The sequence below is a fragment of the Peromyscus maniculatus genome, chromosome 1 (assembly GCF_049852395.1).
Source record: "Peromyscus maniculatus bairdii isolate BWxNUB_F1_BW_parent chromosome 1, HU_Pman_BW_mat_3.1, whole genome shotgun sequence".
Taxonomy (NCBI): domain Eukaryota; kingdom Metazoa; phylum Chordata; class Mammalia; order Rodentia; family Cricetidae; genus Peromyscus; species Peromyscus maniculatus.
Genome location: NC_134852.1, coordinates 57894701 through 57912628, shown reverse-complemented (window position 1 = coordinate 57912628; position 17928 = coordinate 57894701). Strand labels below are relative to the sequence as shown.

The 17928-nt window shown below is 41.6% G+C and overlaps 1 protein-coding gene across 3 annotated transcripts in view; it reads left to right on the top strand.

Annotated features, from left to right (window-relative positions):
• Positions 1-8528, top strand: part of LOC143266994 (STAM-binding protein-like) — an 86730-nt gene extending 78202 nt beyond the window's left edge. For all 3 annotated transcript variants that reach the window (XM_076543178.1, XM_076543180.1, XM_076543181.1), the window contains exons 6-11: positions 386-680; positions 2947-3071; positions 3821-3958; positions 6428-6539; positions 7053-7143; positions 7487-8528. In XM_076543178.1, the coding sequence (XP_076399293.1) occupies positions 665-680; positions 2947-3071; positions 3821-3958; positions 6428-6539; positions 7053-7143; positions 7487-7637 (633 nt within the window). In that variant the 5' untranslated portion in view covers positions 386-664 and the 3' untranslated portion in view covers positions 7638-8528. The remainder of the gene's footprint in view (positions 1-385; positions 681-2946; positions 3072-3820; positions 3959-6427; positions 6540-7052; positions 7144-7486) is intronic.
• The last annotated feature ends 9400 nt before the right edge of the window (positions 8529-17928 follow it).

Genomic DNA, 17928 nt, shown 5'->3' with positions numbered 1-17928 from the left:
CAGCCTATGTCCTGGGACTGTGTTGTGTTGTTGTTTCAGTGAGTCTATGATCCAATGGATAGGCTCCACACTCAGTTGAACACACATGCACTTTATCCAGGCAAGCCAACACACACACACACACACACACACACACACACACACACACACACACACACAGAGTGCAGTAGGGCACTGAGAATATTGAGACTTCGTTGTTACTGAAGATAGCTATACAGAAACTGACTAAGGTGGTGGTGGCTGTTCTCCATAGACCTGGTGCTCCATGGGCCCTATGCTGAGATGTCAGACCTAAACAGACATGCACTTTGAAAACCTTTTTGCTGGTAAGGCTTTTCCTTCTGGGATTTGAAGATGTAGCCTAAATCTGTTTCTCCTTCTGTAGAAGAAAAGAAGAGAGGAAGAGGCAAAAAACAAGGCATTCTGGGAGGATAGAAGAAATCTCAGACAAAACTCCCCAGCCTTGCCCAAATTCATCTCTCTTCAACATAGACTTGTGCGTTGTGGAGAGGTGAACCCCAGGCTGACATCAACATGTACAAAGGCTGAAGAACCTTCAGGAGGAAGCACACCTGTTCAACAACCAGTGGTGTGTGGCCCACAGGAAGCCATTGAGGAGATAACACCCATCACTTCAGCAGACACTCACTGTGGAGAGACTAAAATGATGAGAAGCCCAGGTGAGTCACCACAGGTCCATGACTTGGAAATGACTTGTGTATAAGTGTTTCCCTGCATCTGGGTCAGCCACACAAAACAGACTGCAGCTCTCCAGTAAAGTAAGGCGGTGCTGGTGCACAGGTGTCTGAGGTCTAGAGCACTGAGCGACAGAGAATGTTCCTTCCCCTTGTCCACGTCCTCGGCCGTTTGCTTCCACGGATCCACTTTGCTGCGGTAACAGAACCTCCTGTGATGAGTGTTGTCTCGTTTCTTCCTGCCATCTGACTGTCTTGTCAAAATAACCTTTAACTTAGTTTACCCAGACAAGTTTCCTCAAAACTTGTTTGAATTCAGATCCTCATCTTTTCTGAGCTCTGTAGAGATTTGAAGAATCACATTAAGAAAATACTGAATCATCTTCCATCATAAGGAATGTGCTGTGCATTGTTACTTTATGAAAGTCGGACTCTCAGATAATCTTGTGACATAATGGAGAGATGTGAGGGCAACAGAATTTTGGGTGCATGAGATTATATTTTCAGCATTTGGTAGACTTTCACAGGAAATCCTCAATTAGGGCCATGGAGACGATGACTCTGTGGGTGAAGCGCTAGCAGTGACAGGGTCAGAACCTGAGATGGAATCTCCAGAAAGCACGTGACAATGGGGTGTGTTGGCCACCTCTACATTCAAGGTTCTCTTCAGGTGAGGTGGGACAGGGAGACAGGAGAAGACCTGGTTTTTCACAGCACAGCTAGCTGGGCAGACAGAGAAGCACAAATGAGATTCTGTTGGACCAAAGGGGGTCAGGGAAGATCAGCACTCCAGGCAGTTAGGTCACATCTGCAGATGTGCTGAAGCACCTGTGCATCCTTGCTCACACATCAGCGTGCACATTCTGAAAAACAAATACAGATCATGGACACATGCAAACACACTCACAGTTCATAATAAAGGATCTTAAAAGGGAAATTCACAAATATTGTAGAAAAGAAGTTCTTAAATATTTTAGCTAATATGTTTTATTTTGTTTTTTTCCCCATATATAACATCTGCCTTTAGAGCCTGAATAAGCCTGACTTTAGATCCTGCTGCCTCAGCAAGCAAATGCTGGAATTCCAAGTGTACATCACCAGGGCTGGGTTTTCAAAAGTTTATAAAATATTGGTTGATTCTTGTCTTATCTTGCATAATTCAAAATCTCTTCTTGAATGAGGAGGAGCCTGAAACCAAATTGCAATGCTCTGTCTTAATTAGGCACAGGTTAGAGAGTTGTCCTTTCCCAGCCATGAGCCTGTGCAGTCAACAATCCACACATCTGTGTAATATAATAAAGAAACATGAGTAAGATGTTTAGTTCTTATGGGACTGGGAGAAATAATCAGGAAAGGGATGACTGGTCCCAGCTAAGTTGAGCAACTGTCCCTGTGGCTTTGCTGGGCTTAGTGCATCATCTTCACTCATGGTTGTAGTCTTGAGCTGAAATTCTCTAGGGTGATGTACACAAGGATTGTCCTGATGTTCCATGGTCTCAAGGTTCTCCCCCTTGCCTCCAACATGCCCTGTTTGAGACAGTGAGTGTTGTTCTGATCTTGAGACAAGTGTCTGTGTATGTTTCCATAAAACTGCAACCTTTGATGGTATTTCTCATGTCCTCACAGCTCTTGGGAAAAATCGTCTACATGGCTGAGCATGCCCACAAATAGGCATTCTTCAAGGTGGAAGTTCTGGAAGTTTGATTCAGTCATTGTCTGAAATGCACAGACCATGGCAGATACTTTTTGAGACTCAATCTCAAGACCCATGAGGACCCAGGGAAACGGAAGTCCAGACCTGAGATTCTAGAGACCAGCAGACCTGGAGATATGAACAAGAAATAAAGATGTGTCTGTCCCCAGAGAGACAGCAGAAGTTTACATTTTCTCTGTCTGTTTGTCCTATTTAGCTTCCTTATGCCTTCATGTTACCCACCAGAGTTGAGAGGGCACTTTCCCACTGAGTCTGTGAACCCACACAGAAATTTCTTTACAACTAGCTCAGTCATAACCAGAAATACGTTGTTCCATCCACTCAAGCTGACAGTAAAGTCCATGCTCACAGCTACCACTCAGCTGTGGCCAGAGCTTAGAGAAGAAACTCCCTGCCTGCTTTGTAGTTCCATCATGGGGAGAAGGGATGCTGGAGAGAATACCAATGACTGTGTTATTCCTCCATGCTGCCAAGCTGAGTTCTGTTCAGGGACACCAGGCTCTGTAACCTCAGACTTCTTTCTCTTTTCCATTGCAGTTCTGAACTCCAAAGGCCTCCACCCTGCGGTCTTTCTTCAGGATTTATGGGATCAGTTCTTCCATTCTGCAAGGAAGAACACCAAGAAAGGACTAGAAACATGCGGTGTCTTATGTGGTACCCTGGTAAAGATATGAAAACTCCTTCTTGATCTCAGACTGTTTCTTCCCCCTTGGCTTCCCATGACTCCCAGAAAACATATCCAGGGGCTGTGTCCATACATATCACTCCACAGAAGGAACCATGGATGACAAGGCCTGGCCAACTTGAATTTGATGATTTTGCAATTGGTTGCTTTTCAGAATCCCTTGAATTGAATAATTTGCTTCAATGCTATAATTAGAAATTTTCGCTCTAGTGGTGGCTAATGCCTGTAACCCCAGTTATTGTCAAACTAAGGCTGGAGGCTTCTTGAAAGTTCATACCTGGCTCACATACAGAGTGAGACATTGAAGTAAAAGCAGGCAGGCTGTCAGGCAGAATGTCAGGTATGAGACATGGAGACAGGCATATTGACTAATTCTTAGTGGAGGAGGATTCAATTTCTTTTGTAGCCTGGTCTGACCACCTACTCGGTGGTAAGCCTTGGAATATAAATTAAACACCTCAAGATCCCCACACAGACCTACTGGCTGCTGCAGGGAAGACCCTAGTCCCAGAATGTTCTAAGAGGGACATGTCAGGTTCATCTTATCCTCTGTGCCTTCATACAGTACCCAGCAAAGCACTGGAGCAGTGTTTCAGTTGGAGAAACACTGAGGTGAGGGAGAAGGATGAGAGTCATTCACTGGGGTGGGGGTTTCACTTACTTGTGTTATAAGAGAGTGGGATTGACAGTGCCAAGGAATTGTAACAAGTTGTTTTCTCTTGTCAGGTAAAGGAAGAATATCATGTCACTCATATTATAATCCCTGTGCAGAATGGAGGCCCTGATTATTGCTATGCTGAGAACAAGGAGGAACTCTTCTTTATCCAAGAAGAGCTGGGGCTTCTCACCTTAGGTTTTTTTCATGTAAGCAAACTGATTTCCCTGATAGCAGTATCCTCTTTGTCTCTTAGAAACACACAGCCGAGATCTTTCTCTGCGCAGAGTCAATCCATTCTAGGTTGTCTGTCTCTGAGCACATGCAGTCACTTGTGTTCTAGCCTTGAGTCAAAGGCACATTTCCTGGTGCTTTAAACACACTTTTCTTATTTTTATCTCTTATTCAAAGTTCCAATAGCTTGTGTGTGGATGGAGAATGGTAGCTTCCCTAGGATGTCTGAGAACATGGAGTAGAGACTATGTCCTGAAAAGTTGGATGACTGCAAGTATTTTAACCAAGTCGAGAATTCCTTCTAATGATTGCATTTTTTCTTTAGGAAGAAGCACTTGCGTTGTGCACACCCAAAGAGCTTTATGCAAGGTTTTCAAGTGGTTGGACATGCTGTGCAGACCTGTGGTCATCTTCAAGGAAACAGTTCCTTCCCTAGTGATTCTTTCATTGTCAGGGCCTCAAACTCACAGAACACTTCTCTTAATGGGTCAGGTGTAGGCCACAATCAGGCAGTTATATCTAGGTTTTGAGAGATCACAAGTACTTTTGTATTCAAAGCTGGGGAAGTGCTGATGTGTGAGATAGTCTCCTGTGTCTCATGCTTCAGTTGCATAAATTTTTACTGCTTTGCTAACAATAATATACCATGACAGATGGAAATTTGGCCCATTGTGCCTAGACACAAATGGGAGATCACACAGAAAATGAGCACCAATTCCGATGAGGCAGAATATATTCTCTTTTTTCAGGAGATAAATACAGGACTATAGGTGTCAGAGGAAGAGGGGTCCCACTTATGGTGACTTATGATGACTTGTAAAGACGCCCAAACAGAATTCCATGGGGAAGCGGTCTTGCATCAGTGAGCAGTCCTGTTGTCTGGAATTTGTGTTAGTATCAGAAAAGGATGCTAGATTATGGCCAGGAAGAACAGTGATACTTTTTAGTAATGGAACAACTTTTTATGTTATTTTGTGGAGAACAATGATGTGACAAAAGCCAGACCCCAGAATGTAAAATGAAGGAGTTATAAGTCTGGTTGCATTAGGGAGGTAAGTTAATGATTGTAAGCTGCTAACTTCCAAAGGTGATGAGAGGGTGACTGCTATGTGTACAAGAATGTAGAATTTCAAAGATCTAGGGGCCAAGGAATAGAGGTTGTCCAGTCTGTGACAGGTTAGGCTTGGAGTTGGGCTCATGGGGGATGGCAGTGATTCTCTCACAAGCATGAGTAGGGCATCTAGAGGAAGATAGACTTTGGGGTTCAGTCATACCTTGGGGAATTTAAGGCACTTGTGAGATATCACATCTATGGAGCCTTTGCTGGCAGTTGGAAGGAGGTTTTGGGAAGCCAATGGAAGGCAGGAAAGGAACCTGCATGGCTTCTGAATGGAGCCGGCCCAGAAAACCTGGTAAATAAGGAGTGTTGAGAGCAAGAGAAGTGATTGGCTGACAGCTGAGGAGGAGATCTAATGAGGAGAGCAGGAACCCAGTGGGGGATGACAGAGACACAAGGCTGCAGGAGAAATGGTTATGGGGTTCACAGAAGACACACAGCAGGGACAGTGGGGGAATGAGTTCAGCATGTGACCCAGGGACAGACTCCAGCAGAAGAGGATCCAGATCTCATGCTGGAGCTGGAGCTCTTTGAGGATGTTGGCTAATGACTTTTAGGCCTTGGTGGGCAGAGACCACAAGGTTTAAAGAAGCCATGGAAAGCTCGGTGTACTGGCAGTTCTGGAAGCCTAGCATTCAGGGAGGTGGGCCTGCTGGATGGTGACTTTAGCACCATCCTGTGCTACACAGGAAGACTGTGGCTTGAAAGCAAAGTCATCTGATGAATTTACTGCTATTGTGGAGTTTGTCAGACTGTCATATTGAGGATCACATCTATCTAGGCCAAGATTCTAGGGGAAAGGGAGAGAGATGAGGCCGCTCTTTGCAGAACTGGGTTAACAGAGTCCTGATGTGTACAGGAACTGGGAAATGGTTTCATCATGGTTTTGTCTAGTTGTTTTTGTTTTTGTTATTTTAGCCTTTTCTTTGTCTTCCTTTAGTTTTACAAATGTTTGATATTTTAAAATATAGCTTACTTGTAGTATACATACATAAACAGTATAGTTTAAAGATTCCTTGAGGAAACATGAACTTGACAGGAACCTGGTCCAACTTTCCAATTTCCTTCCTCTGTGACTGATCCTCCTCTTGCCTTAACCATGTCTTTCTCAATTTCTTTAGAGTTCATCTCCTAAGTGTGTCCTCCTCCAAACTAACAGTATTTCAGGCCTGCTTGTGTCTCAAAATGCAATATATTTGACTTTTACATCTGGCTTGATTTCAGGAATCATGGTGGGGACCAGTTGTTGAAGTTCCTTGTACTTGCCTTCCTTGGTGGATCAGGCATGGGGCTCACTGGGAATTCTTGGCTTCTTTTGTCTTCTCAGACCCATCCAACCCAGACAGGCTTCTTGTCAAGTGTGGATTTGTACACAGTTTTTGCTGTCAAAAGATGCTGCCAGAATCAACTGCAGTGGTGTGTGTACCCAAATATAAACAGTGAGTATGTAGGAGTCAGGTCTGGAAGGTACAAGAGCAAAATGCTCCATGGCTCAGAACACTGTAAAAATGAAGTAATATTCAGAGTGTCTTAAGTGATTGCTATGAAAGCCTCCCTTTAAGGTGCACTTTCTAATTAACACCAGCTGCTCTTAAAAGACATGCTGACACCACTGCTGGGTTCCTAAGACAAATTCTTAAAAATTGAGCTAAAGAGCCAGAATTCGAAGTAATTCCACACCAGACACTGCATACGAGTGTCATCTCTTTTCATTCACAATGGCATGTTACTCTGAATTCATCAGCAGAGCTGGTGTTTTGAAATCAATGAATCATCCTGTTTTCTTTTGTAATTTTTACGCACTGATTATTATCTCATAGAGACTGGTGGACACTGGTTTTAGCACACTCCCAACTTGTTCCTCCCAATGATTGATCTGAACAGACCTATTTTTTTTTTACTTAATTCTTCTTCCTAATTTTTACTATTGCTAAGCTCCTTTACCTCATTAGGTCATCCTACAAGAAAGGGATCCAGAGAGAATGAGTTAAAAACAGAGGGATCGACACATGCCATGACAAGAAGAAGGAGAAGGAGGATGAGGTACAGGAGGAGGGAGGAAGAGAGAGGGGGATGATTAGGACTGACAAAGAAGACAAGGTCTAACAGGACAATGACAGTGATGACTAGGAATAGGAGGAGGAGTTCCACATGGTCTATGAGGGAGGAAGAGCTGTGCAGAGAAGAGGAGAGACAGGAGGAGAGAAGGGGAGAAGGGTAGAGAGGCAAAAAGAGAAAGGAGCGAGATTATAGAAAGGAGAGGAAGAAGAGGAGGAAAAGAAAGGGAAAGAAGGGAGGCAAGATGAGAAAAAGATGGAGAGGAGAGAGAGGAAGGAGACTGGGAGGGATATCTGCTTGACTGTGATTTTACTTTTTCTCATTTCAGAGTTGCAATTTTCACACTGACACCTTTTGGATTAAAAGAAATATCATTCTGCCCCCAGAGACGATTCCATTCCCATAAACAGGACTCAGCTCTTTTCTATGTACCTATCTATGTACAAGAAATCAAGGCCATGTTCCCAGCCATGACATAGAGCTGATAAGGTTTAGCATCCTTGCTGACCCTCATGGAAGTTCATCCTCTTCACTCACCTTCCTAGAAATCCATAATAACCATGTATGTAGGAAGCAGTGGGCAATGGAAATAAGTTTCTATTTGCAATCTGACCATTTCCAGTCTTTGAGGGTGCTGACCATCCTGACCATTTTTTTCTGGTAACTGGGGATACTAATACTATGTACTTTACAGGCTGTTGAGAGGATAAAGGAAGAAGGATTAGGGTGGGCTCAGGGGCAGAATGTGTCCTCAGCATGCTTGATACCCTGGATTTCATCCCCAGTAACAGGAGGGAAAGAACCCACAAAGTATGGAATCCATTAGCTTATGCAAAAACTTATTACTTGTTAATTTGTTCTTCATCAGTGTCAGTTACTAGGTTTCAATCGGTGATCTGAATGACAAGGAAAAAGTCATGTAAGATAGGTAGATTAAGCACATTTCATTCTGGAGTCTTGCCTAGAAAGTAGAGTTCTCATCTGCCTAGGGAGGTGGTTTCTTCTCCCAGGTTGTGTCTGTGATAACACACTTAGTGTGATCAGGCCTCAGGGCATCAGATTAGCCTTAGAACAATGAGATTCTGGTACTTTACTTTACATTAGCCTGGACTTTGCAATCCACTTTGATTCAGAAGAAATGCAGGAACATAGTGAAAGGACCAGAACCCAGTCCTATAAAATATATGAGTGAGGGATGCAGCCACAGAGATTGAAGGAAAGCTGAGATCTTGGGATCAGATTGCTAATTCCAAGTGGTAGAACTCTGTGTATGTGTTTTATCTGTATCATTATAAATGCATATGTATATTTGCATATACTTTGTATCTTACTGATTCTAATAGTAAAATAAAACCTAATGAAACTCAACATTTTTTATGAAACATATGCGTAATTCATTATTTTTGTTTACATTTGTAACTTCATTGTGTAGTCTTTTAAAAATAGACCCTGCTTTGATTTTAATTCTGTGTCCCTGTGAGTTTCATATGTGAGTTCAGTGCTTGTGTGGTTAGAAGTTGTCAGATGCCTTAGATCTGGAGTCAAGCCCTTATGCACTACCTACTTCCCTGCAAGCCCAGTGGGTGTTGCTAAACACTGGGCCATATTACAGTCCCCATTTTCTAGTCTCACGGATCAAACCAGGTTTTCAGTTGAGTGTGGGAAAGATCTTTCTAACAGATCTGTTTAAAATACATATACATAGCTCTATCTTGGGATACAGTAATGATTAGGTACTAGGATGTTGAGAGAGATTGTACAATTAAAAAAAATGCCTGGAACACCAGTTCCCAAGTTTCCAGATGTAAAGTCCCCTCCCAAACCTGGCCATGGGGAAACACACCTTAGGACCAGCACTCGGGCAGCTGCGGCAGGAGATCACCAGTTCGAGGCCAACATAGCCAGACTTTCAGATTGATAAATCCTTATGACTTTGTATGCCAGGTGTGAGCATCCCCTTTAGGACAATTAGGCCCCCTTTACCATCTGATTGACATCATGACTCCAATACTGCACTGAACTTGCTGGTCTCTTTTAATAAAGGAATGTTTCACAAGTGACTCTGGAAAATAGATGCAAAGATACACGGGGAGACACTGACTCCGACCATGTGGAGAACTTGGTGGGAATGTTGGGTGCCAGATCTTTTGCTTCTGTTGACATCAGGATTTTACCGCTAAGCTGAGAACTATCTAACTTCAGTGACAGTTAAATAAGAGGCTTATTGCTGGGGATGTGGCTCAGTTGGGAGAGTGCTCCTGTTTCAAGCAGCAGGCCCTGGACTCATTTCCCAGCATAACTGAAATCTGCCATGGTGGTGTTTGCCTATAATCCAGCACTGGGGAGCTAGTAGCAGGAGAATATGTTCAGTAATCTCCTGGGAAACCTAGATTATGTGTCTAGACTGGTCACATGAATGTCTCTTTTGGTATGATATAAAAAGTATAAGTTTTTTCAAAACAGGTGTTTTCTATTCCTTAACTACATTTCCTTTAATTGCAGGACTTTAGCCATGTCACGATCCAAACCATCATGGTGACTATCATAGATTTGCTATGATTTGAATCCCACAGGACTATATAAGGGGGAATGTCTGTTTGTCTGTCTGTCTGTCTGTCTGTCTGTCTCTGTGTGTGAGAGTGAATGTAGGGTGGTGTATATATGTGTATGTATGTTCAACCTCTGTCATGTATGGTACATCTGTATCATGTATTTTCCGTGTTGTGTATGGATGGCACAATGTGCTCATTCATGGAGCCCAGAGGAAGACACTGATATGTGTTCTATTAATGAATCTTGTTTCAAGGTAGAACAGTGTAGTAGGAGTTCATAGTGATTGGAAGTTGATTTTATTAGATAGCTTATTTGTTATTAGTTTTAGATGATATTTTCCAGCCAGGAACCAGTGTGGGTGTTAGGGCCCAGTGCTCTCATTTGCTAGCTTGCCTCACCTGCCTCAGGGAGCCTAGAGGACAGGTGGTAATGACAACACTCACTAACCAACTGAAGAAGAATGAAGGTCTCCCTTGGTCCCAGACCTCAGCCTACATGTCTCACGCTGATTGGAGGCTTCCTTGACAGTCAAATGACTTTTTGAAGAGATAAGGCACAGAACTTGAAACTAACTGATGATGACATCACTTAAAGTGAAAATTCTGACTCAGATGAGTTTCGTTGCTTTTTGGATGACTGTAAGGCCTGATGAGGCTTGCCACCAATGCACAATTACACACAGAAACTGAAGTTCCTGATGCGGACTGCCTGGTGTCTCCCTAGGTGATGTTGCACTGTAGTCTGGCAGCCCAACACCATGGAACCTGGGGAAGGATGTTAGAGTTTAAAAGAGAATATCCTATTGATGGGAATTTTCTGCTTGGCTATGAGAGGCATCTGCTTTGGGCATCATGTGTGGGGCTTAAACTCTTTATTGATTGATCTTTTTTTTTTTTTTTTTAAGATTTATTTATTTATTATGTATACAGAGGAGGGCACCAGAGCTCATTACAGATGGTTATGAGCCACCATGTGGTTGCTGGGAATTGAACTCAGGACCTCTGGAAGAGCAGTCAGTGCTCTTAACCTCTGAGCCATCTCTCCAGCCCTTGATTGATCTTTTGACTTTTGATGATAAGTGATTTTAAAGCTTCAGGGCATCTTGTCTGGAATAAGGACCTCTGGACAAAGTGTACCACCTTACAAAGCCCGGAAAGACAAGAGAAGATGCAAGATGCACAAGACAAGTGCAGTTCTGTGGACTGTGTCATAGTTGTCTAATGTAAAACAGCATGAGGTAGCCCTCCTCCCCTCCTCACAGATGATCCAGTCTGGCAACCATGTTGTCCTGATAACCATCCTCCTGAATGACCACTCTGGCCAGTAAACAGCACAATACAACTCTGCAGGATGTCTGGCCAAAAGAGAGTAATCTGCTTGCATTGAAAAGCTTTCATTGAAGTTTGTAAAGTTCCCTATATGTGATGAACTCACTACTGAGGCTTGTGCTTGCTTTAGTCTTCCAACAAAAATGGTGTCCTGCACAAGGGATGCTGGGACAAATTCACTGCCAGTGACAGACTGGCTAAAGCAGCTCACCATGAACTGTGCTCGGGTACACATTCTCTGCTTATGTAGGCCCTATCTAGAAATTTCCATAAATTTCACAGAAACTTGTATTTTTTTTATATAAGTGTGTTTTGAAATAGACTAGTAGTTTCTTAAAATTGCTATTTAGTTCTATAATTAAAGTTGAGTTTTGTGTCATGCTCTTGAGTCTTCCTTCTGATCAGGAGTCACATAATCATGTTAAGTGAGAGGTGTGATTGCCAGCTAATAGGATTAGTAGATACTGGTGGGCAACCTTGTCCTAGTTGTCTATTTCTCCTTTATTTCCTTTTTCCTTTATCTGTTTTTCTTTGTTTATTGTGACTGGATCTCAGTGTGAAGCAATGTCTAGTCTATTCACTTTATAGAGCAGGCTGACCTGGAACTTACAAAAACTCATCTACTTCTGCTTCCCGAGGGTTGGGATCAAATATTTCATTGCTGTGGTTTTAAATTTTATCATGTGACATTGTCCTGTATGTCTATAATCGATCTTGATCATACTTAGTCCTCCCCTCCCTCAGCCACGCTCCTCCAACCCCATCTGAAACCCCTATTCTAAATGTGCCAGGCTTGGGGTCAAGGGTCTTGTTGTATGAAGCCAAGTTGCCAGCCCCATTTCCCACTTGAACAACCCGCTGAGTTTAATCAGGGTTTCTTGCATGTGCACGTTTGTGAGGTTCTATTGGATCCTGGCCAACTTCCCATTCTCTACACCCCCAAAGAAAAATGACTCCTCCTTCCCCCTAAAGAAGTATGAATCGCTCCTCAGCTAGGGTTAGAACACTAACCCCTACACCATGCATTCTGGAATACTGAAGCACTCGCCCTTGAGAAACTTTAGTGGAGACAAACACAGCTGCTGGGTTTTCCTGAGTGCAAAGCCCTTGTCCTGTGTAGAAAAGAGGTTTTCACAGCACTCCTCTCCACCTTCCACCTCTTAAATTGTTTCCGCGTCATTTTACACCATGCACTCTGAGTGGTGAGGTGTGTGTGTGGTGGTGGTGGGGGTGACATAGATGTCTTATTGGAACCAAATACTCAACACTTTTCCTCAACCCTTTGACAAGTAAATGATTCAATGTATTAACCATGCCAAAGAAGCTTCTCTGACCAATGGGAAAGCAGCACTAATCTTTGGACATATACATAAGTATTTGGGAGGCATTTTGATAACATGTCCATTTAGAAAAATGACAGTAGCATGTTTCCCCATGGGCCTTTATGCCCCATTGTGTGGTCTTAGCACTAGAAATATGGCACCTGCATGAATACCATCCTGAGAAGAGGCCAAATACCCAACCAGAATGTGCTTGGTTATTGTCATAGCAATAGTGCCATGATAGTATCTGTGGCCACATCATCTGCAGCAGGTCAGCAGTAAAGTATGTAGAATCCATAGTTAATCCAAACACTGATGCCTACTTTCTCCCAGCAGTATGCATAGCACCACCCTGCACCAAGAAAGCTAGGCAGAATGGAGGAAGTTTGCTGGTCAGTTTCAGCTGATTTCTCTGTGTACTAAGACCAAAAGGTGGTGTCTTCAACAGTAGGGTCTTACCATCTACTTCTGGTATGTAACCAAGAGAAATAGTACTAGCCTGTATTGTTTTAGAAGCTTGGGCCTCCCTGACTAAAGATGCATAGGATGTATCTCACAGCAGGGACTTGAATTTTTCTGTGAACACCCATAAATGTGGAAGCAGCATGAGAACACCATACAGGTGTTCTCTCACGTGAGTGTTCCTGTTTGCTTTCTTCTTAAGGCTCAAGATCTTCATCTTGGGCATTGAAACCTTTCCAGAGTCCCAGATTACATCCAACTTAACAGTTCATTTATCTAGACACCCATCATGCTAGGTTTGCCTGTTGACTCCTCTAGGATCAGACCCAGGATAGTCTGTAAATCTGCAGCCAATACTGAACATTTTTTTTTAACTTTTTTATTCATTTTACATACCAACTACAGATCCTCCTCTCATCTCTCCTTCTGCTCCCCCCACCCCACCTTCCCTTCCCCACCCCACCCCTCATCCCCTCCTACAAAATGATAAGTTCTCCCATGTGGGGACAGCTAAGCCTGGTACATTCAGTTGAGGCAGGTCCAAGCCCCTCCCGGCTGCATCAAGAGTGAGCAAAGTGTCTGACTAAAGGTAATGGGATCCAGAAAGCCAGCTCATGTACCAGGGATAGATCCTCATCACACTGCCAGAGGCCCCTCAAAGAGACCAAGCTACACCACTGTCTACTGTATGCAGAGGGTCTAGTCAGGTCCCATGCAGGTTGGACAGCTGTCTCTCTAATATTCAAGAGTTCCTATGAGCTTGGTTCAGTTGTCTCTGTAGATTTCCCCATCATGATCTGATCCCCCTTGCTCACATAATCCCTCTTCCCACTCTTCTGCTGGAAACCTGGTGCTTAGCCTGGTGCTTGGTTGTGGATTTCCACTTCGGCTTCCATCAGATATGGGATGAAGTCTGTATGATGACAGTTAGAGGTATTCACCAATCTGATTACCAGGGTAGGCCAGTTCAGGCACCCTCACTGCTCTTGCTAGTAGTCTAATCTGAGGTCATCCTTGTGGATTCCTGGGAATTTCCCTAGCACCAGGTTTCTCCCTTACCCCATAATGTCTCCTTCTATCAAGATAACTCTTTCATTGCTCTCCCACTCTGTCCCTCTGCTAGTTTGATCACCCCAGTTACTCATGTTCTCATCCCCCATTCCTTCCCCTCTAATGGCCCTCCATCACCAGTTTGCTCATGTAGATCTCTCCTGTTTCCCCTTCCCAAGATGATCTGTATGTCCCTCTTACTGTCTTCCTTGTTTCCTAGCTTTTCTGGAGCTGTGGGTTGTGGTATGCTTATCCTTTGCTTTACATCTAGTATCCACTTATGAGTGTGTGCATACCATGTTTGTCCTTCTGAGTTTAGGTTACCTCACTCAGGATGACATTTTCTAGTTCCATCTATTTGTCTACAAGTTTAATGATGTCATTGTTATATACAGCTGAGTAATACTCCATTGTGTATATGTACCACATTTTCTTTATCCATTCTTCAGTTGAGGGGCATCTATGTTGCTTCCAGGTTCTGGCTATTATGAATAATGCTGCTATGAACAAAATTGAACAAGTATTCTTGTGGTATGATTGAACATTCCCTGTGAATATGCCCAAGGGTGGTATCATTGGGTCTTGAGGTAGGTTGATTCCCAATTTTCTGAGAAACTGCCATACTGATTTCCAAGGTGGCTGTCCAAGTTTGCACTCACACCAAGAGTTGAGGAATGTTCCCCTTGCTCCACATTCTCTCCAACATAAGCTGTTATTAGTGTTTTTGATCTTAGCCATTCTGACAGCTGTAAGATGGTATCTCAGTCATTTTGATTTGCATTTTCCTGATAACTAAGGATGTAGAGCAATTCCTTAAATGTATTTTAGCCATTTGGGATTCTTCTATTGAGAATATCTGTTTAGATCTGTAGCCCATTTTTTAATTGGATTATTTGGTATTTTCTGTCTAGTTTCTTGACTTCTCTATATATTTTGGAGATCATCCCTCTGTCAGATGTTGGTGAAGATATTTTCCAATTCTCTAGGCTATTGTTTTGTCATATTTCCGGTGTCTTTTGCCTTACAGAAGCTTCTCAGTTTTAGGAGGTCCCATTTACTAATTGTTGTTTTCAGTGTCAATGCTTCTGGTGTTATATTTAGGAAGTGGACTCCTGTGCCAATGCGTTCTAGGCTACTTCCTACTTTCTCCTCTATAAGGTTCAGAGTAACTGGATTTATGTTGAGGTCTTTGATCCACTTGGATTTGAGTTTTGTGCATGGCAATAGATAAGGATCTATTTGCTATCTCCTACATATTGACATCCAGTCATGCCAGCACCATTTGTTGAAGATGCTTTCTTTTTTCCCATTGTACAGTTTTGGCTTCTTTGTCAAAAACCAGGTGTTCATAGGTATGTGTATTAGTGTCAGGATCTTCAATTCAATTTCATTGGTCCACATGTCAGTTTTTATGCTAATACCAAGCTGTTTTTATTACTATAGCTTTATAATAGAGCTTGAGGTCAGGGATATTGATGCCTCCAGAATTTCCTTTATTGTACAGGATTGTTTTAGCTATCCTGGTTTTTTTTTTTTTTTCCATATGAAGTTGAGTATTGTTCTTTCCAGGTCTGTGAAGAATTGTGTTGGGATTTTGATGGGGATTGCATTGACTCTGTAGATTGCTTTTGATAAAATTGCCATTTGTACTATGTTAATACTACTTACCAATGAGCATGGGAGATCTTTTCTTATCTTCAATTTCTTTCTTCAAAGATCTTGTCACAAAGGTCTTTCACTTAATTAGAGTTACCCCAAGGTATTTTTATAATATTTGTGGCTATTGTAAAGGGTGATGTTTCTCTGATTTCTTTCTCAGCCCTTTTATCATTTGTATGTAGGAGGACTACTGATTTTTTTGAGTTAATCTTGTATCCTGCCACATTTACTGAAGGTATTTTTCAGCGGTAGGGGTTCCCTGGTAGAATTATTGGGGTCAAATGATACTCTTATATTGTCTGCAAATAGTGAATGCTTGACTTCTTTCTTTCCAATTTGTATCCCTTGATGTCCTTTTGTTGTCTTATTGGGCTAGCTAGGACTCTGAGTACTATATTGAATAGATATGAGGTGATTGGACAGTCTTGTCTTTTTCCTGATTTTAGTGGAATCGCTTTGAGAATTTTTCCATTTAATTTGATCTTGGCTGTTGGCTTACTGTAAATTGCCTTTACTATGTTTATTTATGTTCCTTGTATTCTTGATCTCCCTAAGACCTTTATCATGAAGGGGTGTTGGATTTTGTCAGATGCTTTTCCAGCAGCTAATGAGATGATCATGTGTTTTTTGTTTCATTTTGTTTTTATGATGGATTACATGATAGATTTTCATATGTTGAATCATACCTGCATATCTGGGATGAAGGCTACTTGATCATGATGGATGATTTTTTTGTTATGTTCTTGGATTTGGTTTGCCAGTATTTTATTGAATATTTTTGGATCAGTGTTCAGGAGGGAGATTGGTCTTTCTTTGTTGCATCTTTATGTGGTTTGGGTACCAGGGTAACTGTAGCCTCATAGAAATAGTTTGGCAATATTCCTTCTGTTTCTATTGTGTGGAACAATTTGAAGAGTATTGGTATTAGCCCTAATTTGAAAGTCTGGTAAAATTCTGCACTGAAACCATTTGGCCCTGGGCTTTTTTTATTTTGGTTGGGAGACTTTTAATGACTGCTTCTATTTCCATAGGAGTTTAGGTCTATTTAAATTGTTTATTTAATCTTGATTTAATTTGAGTATATGGACTTGCCCAGAAAATTGTCCATTTCTTTTACATTTTCCAATTTTGTAGAGTACACATTTTTGAAGTATGACCTGATGATTCACTCGATTTTTTCATTGTCAGTTGTTATGTCTCCCTTTTCATTTCTAATTTTGTTAATTTGGATATTCTCTCTCTGCCTTTTACTTAGTTTGGATAAGGGTTTGTTGATTTTCTCAAAGAAATAACTATTTTTTTCAATATTTTTTGTACTGTTCTCTTTGTTTCTATTTTATTGATTTCAACCATCAGTTTAATTATTTCCTGTCATCTACTCCTTGTGGGTGAGTTTGCTTCTTTTTGTTCTAGAGCTTTCAAGTGTGCTGTTATGTTGCTAGTGTGAGATTTCTCCAGCTTCTTTATGTAGGCATTTAGCCCTATGAACTTTCCTTTTAGTACTGCTTTCATAAAGTTTCATAAGTATTTTGTACACTCATTTTCATTGAATTCTAGGAAGTCTTTAATTTCTTTATTTCTTCCTTAACCCAGTGGTGATTCAGTTGAGCATTATTCAGTTTTCATGAGTTTGTAGGCTTTCTGTAATTTGTGTTGAATTCTAACATTAAGGCATGGTGGTTTGATAAGATACAGGAGGTTATTCCAATATTTTGTATTTGTTGAGATTTGCTTTGTGACTGAGTATGTGGTAAGTTTTAGGGAAGGTCCCATGGGGTGTTGATATTAAGGGATAATAATAACCAGTGATTCTTATTTTATTTTTTGGTGGTAGTGTTGCATGTTTCCCTTCTTTGGGATTTATTGGTGTGGGATTATCTATTGCCTGTGTCTTTATGGGTGTATCTAACTTCCTTAGGTTGAATTTTTCCTTCTGGTGATTTCTGTAGTGATAGATTTGTGGATAGGTATTGTTTAAATCTGGATTTATCATAGAATATTTTGTTTACTCTGTCTATGACTATGGAGAGTTTTGCTGGGTATAATTGTCTGGGTTGGCATCCATGGTCTCTTAGTGTCTGCATAATGTCTGTCTAGGACTTTCTGGCTTTCAGAGTCTCCATTGAGAAGTCAGATGTTATTCTGATGGGTCTTCCTTTATATGTTACTTGGCTTTTTTTTCTTTGCAGCTCTTAATATGTTTTTTTTTTTAAATTCTGTATGTTTAGTGGTTTGATTATTATGTAGTGAGGGCACTTTTTTTTTGGTCCAGTCTATTTGGTGTTCTGTAACCTTCTTGTATTTTTATAGGCATTTCCTTATTTAGGTTTGGAAAGTTTTCTTCTATGATTTTGTTGAATATATTTTCTGGGCCTTTGAGCTGGTATTCTCCTTCT